At 45.4% G+C, this 12,008-nt stretch overlaps 1 protein-coding gene across 4 annotated transcripts in view; it reads right to left on the reverse strand.

The window, feature by feature from the left end:
- Positions 1 to 12,008, reverse strand: part of LOC104363821 (limbic system associated membrane protein) — a 1,022,402-nt gene that overhangs the window by 108,456 nt on the left and 901,938 nt on the right. For all 4 annotated transcript variants that reach the window (XM_042788682.1, XM_033005145.2, XM_033005144.2 and 1 more), the window contains one exon: positions 6,216 to 6,341. In XM_042788682.1, the coding sequence (XP_042644616.1) occupies positions 6,216 to 6,341 (126 nt within the window). The remainder of the gene's footprint in view (positions 1 to 6,215; positions 6,342 to 12,008) is intronic.

Below are 12,008 nucleotides of genomic sequence, written 5' to 3' on the forward strand. Positions count from 1 at the left end.
TCTTGTTTCCCAAGATCTTTGTGAGCCACCAGCCTCTTCTTTTTTTTTTTTTTTCTCCCAATGTTGTTGGATAAGATGAAGACTAGACCAAGAGAAAAAAAGATATCTCAGAAAGAGTCCTGAAAGAAACAGGGAGTGTATGAGAAGCAAAGTGAGAGGTCTCTGTGGAAGATGAGGGCACATTTTTGCCAGAGAGTATTTTGAGGATGCAAGAAAAGAAGAAAAAGGAGGAAAAAGAAACCTGGTTGAAAATCATCAGTTGCCACCCAATATCCCAAAATGCAGTGTCAAACAAGTACCTTGTAAAGCTTAAATTTCCTGATGAAGCAAATGCAGTCAGAGAGGGAGAAGGATATGAAGTGAGAAGAGCTGGCACATTAACACTACAAAAAAACCCATTGAACCCAAACAAAAAACACCCTCCACCCCCAAATAACACTTCTTCTCTTCACAACTGTTTTATTGAGGTTTTCAGAGTGCAGCAGAGTGGTGGGCTAAATCCAAATGGTTTAGATAACCAGAAAAACACCTTGTCACTCATCACTACCTAGTGCCTACAGGGTTGACATGAGGTGACTGTGGCTGGGGGTTTTCTGTTTGTTATCTTCTTTGGGCATAAACTGGCTTCTCCTGTGCAACACAACGTGCAGTAGCAAGGCTTTGGGTTTAGGCAGCAATGAGAGGCAAATAAACACAGGGCATAAAGACCAAAGTTGCCTGTATGAACTATATGGTCATCTTGAATCTCAAGCCTCCAGAAAGCTGCGTTTCCCTCCTGTTCAGTGTTTGACCCTGTAAGGAGACCAGCATGCACTGAAAGAAGATACATGAGTGAGCGGGGGTGTGAGATAATCTGTCTCTTTCAGTTTATGTCTCATCCTGATCTCTAGTAATTGAGCCCCAAAGCATGAAGTCTAACATCCTTTTCAATATTTTTTGTTGTGAATAACAAGAATATCCAGATTTGTTCACATTATCCTCGGGAACACACAAACTGTTTGAGCCTTGCCAAGTTCCCGTCTTTAAATAACTTTCCATGGCAATGAGTTCTACAGCTGTTTATAAATATATTATATGTATACCATCTCAATTACACAGAGCATGCAGGCACTCTTCTGTATTCTCTATCCCTTCTAAACTTTCCAGGCTATGGTAAATTCTGTAAGACTCAATGAGAATTTCTAGCACCCTCTAGGGAGAATCAGACTGGCGTATCTGACAAGGCTTCCCATCTCCTTTCATTTTATGCTGTGACATGAAACTTGGGTGTTGCAATCAATACTTATCTGCTTTGCTCTAGACTGGTTTTTATGCTGTGATTACCACTGTAATAACTAAGCTCCTTTTTGAGCCAAAGTGGGTATCTTTAGACTGTCAGGTGGAATTTGGGAGAATCCAGACTGTTCTCTTCTCCATGAAACAGCCTTGCTGGGCTGAGGCTGGGGAAGTGGGATCATGAATGAGATTCCTGGCAGTTTTGTACAAGTTTCACACTCTGTAACTGCCCTAGGAAAACTGAATCGTTTGCTCCTCAGATAGTTATGCACAATCAGTAAAAGCCTCAAGTGTTTGACCTTGAGCTGAGCCCCACAGGGATCAATACAGCTTTGTCTCCCTGCCACAGCTGCTCAGGCTGCCATCACACATGGGTACCAATATCATGGCACTTGCCACAGTGCCCATCAGCAAGGCCCCTGGGGAGGTGTCAATAACCGATGTCTTGTGGGAAAGGAGAAGAAACATGAATAAGACTGTTTCTGTTAACCTGAGTACAAGCTCTTCAGGACAGAAGCTGCTTTTTTCTTCCAATTTTGTCCGCCCATCCAGCGCAACAGGCCTGGCAACGAGATCTCTGGGACTGCAAAGGCCTTGCAACTACTGTCCATGTTCATATTGCTGTTAACCCAATTCACAAGAGGCCACTCTTTAGGGCTTCTGTTGAGAGGCAGTTTATTGATAAGAATATGAACATACATGAATCTTTATTTTTCCCAGGAAGCTCTTTTTCAGTCAACCAGGCAGTTAGCATGGCTCTGAATAAGATGAAGAGATGAGGAATGATAAATGTTAAAGCCTCTGGACTGTGCTCTCAGCAGCTTATAGGTAGGGAGAAGTTGCGTTAGCCTCAATAAACATAAGTCAAGAAAGATGTGAAGTAAAAGTAAGATGAGCTCAAAAGCAGGCTTTGTCTACAATTGGTAAACTATCTTAATGGATTATTTTCTTGTCTGTGTTAGTTGTTATCTTGGTGCACAGTACAGGGAAAACAAAGCATCTCCTAACACAACTAACCATAGATGGGTAGGCTGCCTGTGGTAGCCCACACAGAATGTGTCAGTGTGATAAATGATACATGGCCCTGTGCTGGGACCTTTTCCAGGCTGTGGTGCATCTACTAGAAATTTGATTGGTCTACATTCAGTAAGGAAAAAAAAAAAAAATCTATACTTTTGTGGGCCATGGATCATGTAGGTTATGAGTTAATATTAAGGAGAAGAAAACAAGAGGCTAACACTCACTCTTTGTACAAAGTCACAGAGGGGAGAATCTGGGTTTTGTCCCTTTTCAAAAGATGAGAGACCAGAGCATATCCCCCTAGTGAAATATTTCCAATGCTGACAAGTGCTAACTCATGTAGTCTGTGTAGGAAATCATCAATACTCATCCCAGCTCTAACTGAACAAATCACAGTTTCTTGAGAAATCCAGTTCTGAGGACTGCTACAGTCTTTTCCATGGTTTACCGTCACAAACTGGGATGGCAAAAGTCACAGGGCACGGCAGGCTTAATAAACTCAGAGCCATTTCCTGAATCACAGGAAAGGGATCGGACTACGAGCAGGTAGGTGCTGGGCTGTTGCTGGAAGCTGCAGGTCGGCAATCTCAGAAGAGAGCTCTGCTGGTTGGAGGAGAAGAGCTAATGAAGCTGTTTGTGCTCCCAGTCAATGCCTATTAAACTGTCCACAACTAGTTAGACCAGGTTGCCAATGTCCTACAGCATAATAGCCTGTTGGATAAGAAATAAAAGGGTCTGGCTGACTCTCCACTTGCCCTGTCAAAACCCAATCAGTCAATCATCTGAAGAGGGATGGAAGTGGAGAGTTAGGACTTGCATCATTCCAAGGAATGTCATTCCTGCTTTCATTAAATTAAAGCTGATCTATATTGTCATTTGCCATCGGAATTATTAAAGTATTTTTCCCCTTCCCTGCTTTCCTCCCAGGTGTCAGTGCTACAGTCAACAACCACAGCGACACTTCAGCTATCTCACAGGGTTGCTTCAGGGCTTGGAGACTTACAGTTGATGTGAGGAAAATGCTCACTGAAGGACCAGCAAAGGAAATGATATAGCATTTTATAAAGCAACTTTTTTAACTTCCCAGGTAGGCAGATGAGCGGGCTATGATCACTCCTGAGGCCCAGCAGCATTTAAATGGACTATCACATGCATCCCTGCCTTCTTCGCATAGGTAGCAACACCGTTTTCCCTTTGCATTTGTACCTTCCGCTTCCCAGCCAACATGAAATAAATCATTTTTGTGGTCCTAACTCAGGTAATTAGTCAACAAACACTATTGATGAAGTCAATGAATGAAAGAAACAGCAGACAAATTTGCTAATGAACTCCTTGAGGACAGTGCACAAAGAAGCAGCAATTTGGCCCTCTTGACCCCCAGTGCTGGTTTAATTTCACAACCTGACCATTCAAAACCTCCTACACAAGCTCAGTAACACTCGTTCTTCCAGTTCTGCAGTCACGAGTTTAACCGCGGAAAAAATCCAAGGAGAGAGATATTTTAGAAACCTTTACAATGATCTAAAATAGCTCTTTGATGCATAGCAGATGTCTTCAAAACTAGCATAAATGGAGCCAAAATGCCTTACAGTTCTGGAAAAGGGAGATTCCACGATAAGACGTGTTTCTAACTGCAACAGCTCTGGAATAGATTTGGAATTTATATTAATTGTCAACCTCAAGGAAAACATTTAAAAGAAGCCCTTCTGTCCTCCATTTTGGGACAAGTGCTTTATTGGGCTACAAGATGCTCAAAGACCTGATGTCTGCCTGAAAGCAGTTCCTTTGTACCCGTAAAAGATAACAGATGGGCTGAGATGGGGAAAAAGAGAGAGAAACAAGCAGTGAGACATGGAGGTGACAGACTGGGAACTGCCTGCCCTTCATCCCTGGCTCTGGTTGGTTGGGGAGGGAGTGCTTGGCAGGCTGCACTGTAGAGGGGAGAACTGAGGATGGATTGGAAGGGGGTCAGTGAGAGGACGCTGAGGGATGCTAACAAGGCAACATCTCTGAGACACACAGGATGGAAGAAAAAGAGTGACAGGGCGTGCTGGAAAACTGAACAACAGACCCAGTTAAACTGACCCTGGAATCAAATGGGGATGGGATTCCCCAGTTCCGTTGCTCACCAGAGGGGATAGCCAGAATGATTTGCTCTGAGAAGCCTTTTTAAAAGGGAGAAGTCTGTGTCTGATACAATGGAGTAGGTGGTACAACTGGAAAAAAAACACACAAAGCACGAACATGCAGCCAAAGTGATGAGTCAGGACAAGAATCTTCTTATTAGCGCTCTGAACAACACATCTCATGTGTACCAGGCCTTAGTTTTCAAAAAGATTTAAACTAGCATGCTTGTAACGCCTTTACCTTGGACAATGCTAGGCTGTGTGCTCACAGAATAACTAGGGAGTGTCTCCTACTTAAATACAAGAAAGAATTAGATGGAGGATTGAAAGATTGATGCAGCAGTAAGATGAAAGATTTGATATGAAATAAAACTTGAGAGCAGAAATGCCAGAGCTAGAAGATTCTATATGTATAATTAAAGGTGAAAAAAATAGGGTCTATTGCCCTATATATGCAAATAGTACAGTCATGCTTAACACTGAAAACAGCAGAAGAGGAAAGTCAGGTAACGATGATGATACCACAGAGGAGTAGTGTTCCCTTCATCAGCTTTGATTCTCCCACCTCTTCCTGGCAGTCTTCCCCTGCCTTCCTTCTTTTAGTATTGCAAGAAATGTGCCAGAAATACAAAGCACATATAAGTGAAAGCTCAGGAGGACGTTGGTTTGGCTGAAGGGGTGAGACAGGAAATCTGAGTAACCCCAGTTTGAACCACAGGCCCCAAAACCAGGGCCTTCTGGATGCAGCCCTTGTATTGAGCTCTGTTCCAAAGTGTCATTCTGTCTTTCTTTCTCCGACCTTCTTTATGCAATGCTCTCCCCTTTTCTGGCTGCTGAATTGCAGTACATAGCTTGACTGCCTGTAGCACATACAGAAAGCTTGTACTCTGCCTACCTCAAACCCTCTTTAACCCTTTACATATATGGGAGTATCACAGAAGACTATTTATATGGATATGAATATTCATATTAAATGCTGTCCCAACACATTTTAGATGAAAGAATATCTGATGGCAGAAGAAATCAAGTAAAGAGTTCTTCTCTCCTCAAAGGACATGATACAGAGGAAAAGAAACTTACCTCTTTCTCCCATCCTACTGATAACTCTTTATGGGGTGAAGGTTTGATTGCAACCCAAGCTGCTAATGCCATGGAGTCTGACTACTGAAAGGATATTTTCCCTCCAAGCTTGCTACATCCTTGAGCATGGAAGGCAGATAGCAGAACAAAGCCAGTGAGTTCTCCTTTATTCTGTCTCCACCCTGCTCTTCACTCATCTTGCAGATCAAATGCCTTCTTTACTCACCTCATGAGACATAGAAAGACTGTTTGCCAAAGCAGAGCGTAATATGAAATCACCCATGCCACTGTTTGCCTCTCCCTTTTAAGGCAAATCAGTGAGAAGCAAATGCCATGGCTTTCAGAAAGAACCTCTTCTATGTAACATCTAAACAGAAATCCTTTCCCCTCTCTCTGGCACCAGCAGTGTTTTGTCTCTACCACCATGCTGTGCATTACCAGCAGTAGAAATTGAGACAAGTAGATGAAGACCAAAGCTAAATAGAATTACAGGTCCAATTCTGTAGCATCTACTGAAGTAATTTCATTTGTTCCCTCAGACAACCTGGTTATCGTGCCTGGGAAATCACACTGCAAAACAAGCTTGCAGATTCTTGCCACTTTTTTACAGCTGCCTGTTTTGCTACTGAAATTTTCTATTCATGTTGGAAGAGAAGCAAAGTACTGTACAGTTCACAAAACACCAGCACAGTCAAGTCCAGTTGAGTTTCTTACCTGTTGGGGTGAGGTGTCTCCAGGTGATGACAGGCTCAGGACGCCCATTTGCCATGCAAACCAAGGTCACGTTGCTGCCTTCATTCACGGTGATGTCCGAAGAGATATTGGAGATCTTTGGTGGAACTGTGAAGACAAATGAAAGTTAGATCTCGTTATCCAGACTTCTGGATGACAGCCTGTCTGACTCATTAACTTACCTACCTATTAACCAGAGGCAGCCACAGACTCCTCTCAAAGGCTGCACTCCTCATTACTACCTGGGTTTCTGAAATTATATCACAACAATATGGACCACTGCCTCAAGGATCTGCAGGTAGAAATGGCCTTTTGCTGCAACTGTGATGCTTTGTGTTCGAAGAGGTTTGGGGGCCTTCAAAAAATAACCTCTAGGAACTTGCCTGACTGGCCCAAGGCTGCAAAGGAGGAGTCAACAGGCTCTAAGAACTGTCCCAGATGCAGTTCTACGTCCTCCTGCCAGGTGCCAGGCCTCAAGGCATTGACTCAGAAAGTGTATTACTTATTGCTACCTCCCACGGGCAGATAGAATCCATGCTGCTAGCGAGGACCCTGCTCCGCAGCTCACGTAACCAAACGCTCACTGGGAATTGAACCGGAGAGCTGGGAAGCTCATTTCTGTTGCGACCGCCATAATGAGGCGAGAAGCTGGGACATGTGCCATGGCTAATGGGAATTCGCTGAGGGAAGGCACAATGGTGACAGTGGGGAGGTTTCTGCAACACCCTTCAGCCAAGATGGATCCCCATGGGCTGCCCGTAGTAGGTAGCTTCTGGCTGATTGCACCTCACGCGGCACAGCGCGAAAAGCTTGGCAAGGTCTTTAAAGAGTCACAAGACCAGACATGGCTGAGCCATTCAGGATCCTTAAAGATCTTCCAAGCTAACTGAGTTTGTGTCAGGACCAAAGTGACCACGCTGGGACCTGAAGAGGTCTCCAGGTACGCGGAACGTGCAGTATATCAGCCTCCAAGCAGATCAGGCTGTTGCAGTCTTTCCTCTCTCGCATACATGTCTTGCTTCCACGCTTCACACCCTGGAGATAGCGAGGGAGTTTGACTAAAAAGGAATCTTCTGCTTTTTTTTTTTTTTTTAATTTTTATTTTTTATTATATTTTCAGCTTCTGAATTTGTGTGTAGCGAGGAATGAAACAACATCATTTTCTGCTTTGCTTACCACAGAGTAAACAGACAGCAGCCTCCCCTTCCCCCTCCTTGGCAGGACTGGCTGATGGTACTTTTGAGGCAAAGCTGCCTACAAGCGAGGTGGGGAAAAGGAAATGAAGCCTGAAGAGAGCAGCTCACCACTTCCAGCTGTGTTGCTGGATTTACAGGAATATTTTTTTATAACCCACAGCTCATTAGCCCCTCTCTGTAGGCCCCAAACTCATGGAAAATACTTCAGCATCTATGACCATGGGACCCCCTTGGAGGAACAGGACTTGTCAAACAAAGTGAGGCAGACATGTCTTTGCTAACAGGCCCACTCACCTAAGCAAGGAGGTATCTCAGATAGGCATGTTGGGGAAGGATTACCATAATTTGAGAAGGGATAGCATGGAGGGCAGTGCGCGTCTGGGGGACAACCCAACAGGGAAGGCTTCTGCACTCCACTTGTGAAAGCAGGACAGCTGGGGACCCGTCTCAAACGCCTGTGCACCAACACAAGTAACGCAGTGAAAAAAACAGGAGGAATTAGATGCTCATGCAGATTCGCAGTGCTATAAACCCATTGGGGTGATGAACCTGTGGTGCGACTGCTCTTGGGACTGGCAGTTCTGTGTGGGATAAATACAGGCTTTTCAGGAAAGACAGGCTGGAAAGGCAAGGAAATGAGGTGCAATTTCTGCAAAAGCGTGGTTGGAATCCACCCATCTCTGGGCGATGAACTAGCTAGGAGATCAGGCATAAGGATCGGAGGATATCACAGTGCCACCCTTGTTGGTCAGTGTCTGCTACCAACCATTTGATTAAAAAGAGGCAGTGGACAAAGACTGCTTTAGACAGATAGAAGTAGCCTCACAATCACAGTTCCTGGTGAGGGATTTCAAGTACCCTGATACTTGCTGGAAGGGTGAAAGTGCTGCGCTCAAGCAGTCCGGGGGACACGGAGGTCCAGCAAGTCCAGTGTGAGTTAGCAGTATGCCCTTGCAGCAAAGACCAAGTATCCTGGCTTGCGTTAGCAAAAGCATAGCCCCATAAGTGGAGGGAATTGATTATATCCCTTTATATGGTGCTTGTTGACAGCATCTGAAGCGCTGCACCGTGTTTGGGCTCCCCAGTACAAGAATACCATTAACGTACTGAGGCAAGTCCACTGGAGGGCTCCCAAGATGGTCAGAGGACTATAGCACATGATGTACAAGGAGAAACTAAGAGAGCTGGGTCTGTTCAGCCTGAAGTAGAGAAGGCTGAGGAGAGATCTTATTGCTGTCTACAAATAGCTAGTGGGAAGGCACAGAGAAGACAGAAGCAGGCTTTCCTTGGAGGTACACAGTGAACAGCAAAAAGCAACAGAAATGAGATGCTACATGGGGAAAATTCTGACTCAAAATGAGGAAAAAGCTTTTACTTTGGAGATGTCAAAAGCAGGAAGAGGTTTCCCAAAGAGGTGGCAGAAATTCCGTCTCTGGAGATACATAAAACTGCCTGGATGAGGTCTTCAGCAACCTGCTTTAACTGGCACCAGGAAGGAAGGAGAAGGGACCTTGGAAGCTGGTGTGCTGTTCAAGAGCTAGAATTGATGGCTGATCAAGGCATGTTGGGGGAACAGTTGACTGCACCAGGGTCCCCTTCCCTGAAAAGGAGGAATTTCAGAGTAAAGACACATCCCTAGCAGAGCAACAATGGGTAAGGCAAAGCACAGCAGAAAATCAACCCCTTCCTCTCAAAGCAAAATCCCCTGATGAACACAAGTCCTGCTACATTTTACATTGGTGATTCACCATGAGCCATTGGCAACGTGTCCGTGCATGTAGGAAGAGGTAGGAGGCAACAGAACAAAACAAAATATATGTTGTTGGAGAACACTGATGTTGTCAAAGGATTCGATCCCACCATACTGAGAGCTACATGAGAGTTTCACTGACTATAGATCCATTTCGTGCCTCCTCCCTTTTTATTACACCCCTTCTGCACAGCAAATGCCTGGCAGTACAAAACAACAGTCACACAGTGGTCTTGGAAAGTAAGCAAATACTTTTGCCAGCCAACACCACAAGACTGCATAAAGGGCAGCAGAAAGGAAATACCCTAGTTGGAAAATTAAATACCCCACCTCCTCCAAGAGTTGCTTGTGGCTTCATGTTTCACGGCACACCAAAGCAGAAAGGCAGCTTGCTGCACCATGCTGAGATCTGGCTCAGCATGGAGTCCGCAGGACTCAGAAGCACTTTTTCCTCCTCCTTTCTGCCCCATGGGATGAGGAGAGTCCCCTGTCTCACGGCTCAGGGCAGGCAGACCCATCGCTCCAGCCAGCAGAGCGGCAGGCAGGGAGAGCCCTGCAAGTTTGGGTGCAGAAATCCAAACCGCTACTCTTACTACAGGGAACAAATAAATTTGGAGGGCTACCTCAGTCCTATAGCAGCACAGCTATCTTTAGTACATACTGTGTTTCAGATTTGAGAGCAACACACACTGGAGGGGACAGAGGGGCTTAGTCTCGGAAAGAACAACTGAGGCTGCTATTTCTGCAAGAGTTGTGTCCGAGCTGCTCTGTCAGGGGACACAAGGCTGGTGACTTCAGAGCATCCTCAGCACAGCTTCTCCATGGTGTGCTGGCAAACATGAGTAAGCAGAGCCCAGGAGTAAAACCAGTGGCTAGACCATATTTGGGGGATTTTTATCTTAACCGCAAGGGGTTAACATTTGCATCAGGAAAAAAAAGTCATACAACAAACCAAGAAGGACTAAGCTCAAGCAGGACTAGCAGATGGAGCTGTAGGCCAGTCCAAGGTTCTAGCAGAACGGTGCATTGACAGCCAAAACGGCTGAGGAGAGAGCAGAGAAAGCCACTACAGGGCACCAGCAGCAGAACTGCAGTTAGGACATGTGTACCCTGCCATTTTCCAAAGCTGTCAAGTCATTCTAGTTCGCAGAGGATCAAGTAAACTCAGCAAATACAAATAGCTCTGACCATGCCGACCAAATGCCCAAGAGGATGAGCATGTGTCCAGATGGTCGTATCTGGCTTGCCACCTTTTCAGATGAGCGAGAAAAGGGCATCCAAGGCTGAAATCCTGTTAGGCGTATAATGGCTGGTTCCTTTCAGCTGCCACCTTGGTCAGAGGGCAAAGAAGGGCTGAGAGGAGGGGGGAATAGGGCAGGAAACAATTTCCCTGTGAATTTCAAACCTGGTTTGGCTTTGCCTGCTTAGAATACAAAGCCAGCTAGCATTAAAAATGACTGGATCCTAGTGGACAGTAATTTCACTCAGATAAAAAGTCAGAGACTTTTAATTTTCAGGGTGTCAAGCCAGCATGTTAAAATGCCAAAACTGTCAGCACCAGGAACAGTTAGCATTGCCTCCTTGGCACTTGTCATTACTTTGCACACACCCTTTTAGGACAGTCTTAAAATGAGAAGCTTTGACCTTATTATTTTTTCCCCATGTGTAGGTTGTGTTACGTTTTCACAGTTCCCAGACTGCTGGAAGGAGGACTGCTGAGAATAAAACCTCCTGGGACCAGGATCTTTGGGGTGTCACAACCTCCTTTTGCCCAGCCATCTTTTGTTGACCCTTAACTGGAAACCTGTTTTGTTTCTGGCCTCTCTGAACCATTAACACAGGCAAAACAACAGCCTGCAGACCCACAGCAGGGGAAGCACTACAGCTAAACAGGACTTTCAGGTGTATTCATATTCAGCCTAACAACTTGTCCCTCCAGGGGAGACCAGGCTGTTGCTGGACCCTTCTGGCTTCAGGGACCATGGGAAAGCACTGTCAGGCTCTCTGGTAATGCTGAAAGAGATAAAATCACGAGATTTTTTCCTCTCTTTCAAGCATAAATGTAATATGAGGTATCCATTACCTTGTGCTTAGGATCTCCCTGGATGGGATGGGGAGGACAGACCGATATGAAAGCAAGCACAGTGTGGCAGCCCTCTACTGCATCCCCAGAGAGGTAGGATGCCCTACCCACACCAGGCACAGATTCTGGAGAGTTGTAAATGAGCTCTGAAGAATGACTTGAAACTCATATATTTGTTTCTTCTACATTTCACATCTACAGTACAAGCCTGATGCCAGCCCAGCATCTCATCTTACATGTCACTGACAGTAAATAACAAACCCCAAAGTAACCGGTAGCCGTTCTCCTCGAGAAGCTTGGATTGGAAGAGCAGGGGCCCTGCAAGGCAGGAGCGGGACAAGGGCAGAGATGCTGTAGGGTGCCGTGGGCTGGGGGAGCTGGGGGGGCTGCAGGGCAAGAGGGGTGCAAGGGCAGAGCTGGTGTGGGAATTCAAGTCCCGGGCAAGGTACAGTGACAGAGTTAGGTAGGACAGGCTTGCTCAGAACCTGCTTGCACCAAGCCTGTTCTAGTTAATTGCCGTCAATCCTTCACTTTCATGACAACTGCAACTCACATTAATTTAAATAATAAGAAAGACTGAGACATGAAAAATAGAGCACACTCCCCCAGCGCAATCACTGTTGCTCTCGAGATGAAAGCAAGTGATTTGTTTCCACAAAACATTACCATGTCTCAAAAACACCCGCTATAGCAGTTATTACAAACCAGGGGCTGCATACTGGAGGCATCAAGGAAACCACAAACAA

Source organism: Tyto alba, unplaced genomic scaffold, assembly GCF_018691265.1.
Source record: "Tyto alba isolate M040663 unplaced genomic scaffold, T.alba_DEE_v4.0 Super-Scaffold_14, whole genome shotgun sequence".
Classification (NCBI taxonomy): domain Eukaryota; kingdom Metazoa; phylum Chordata; class Aves; order Strigiformes; family Tytonidae; genus Tyto; species Tyto alba.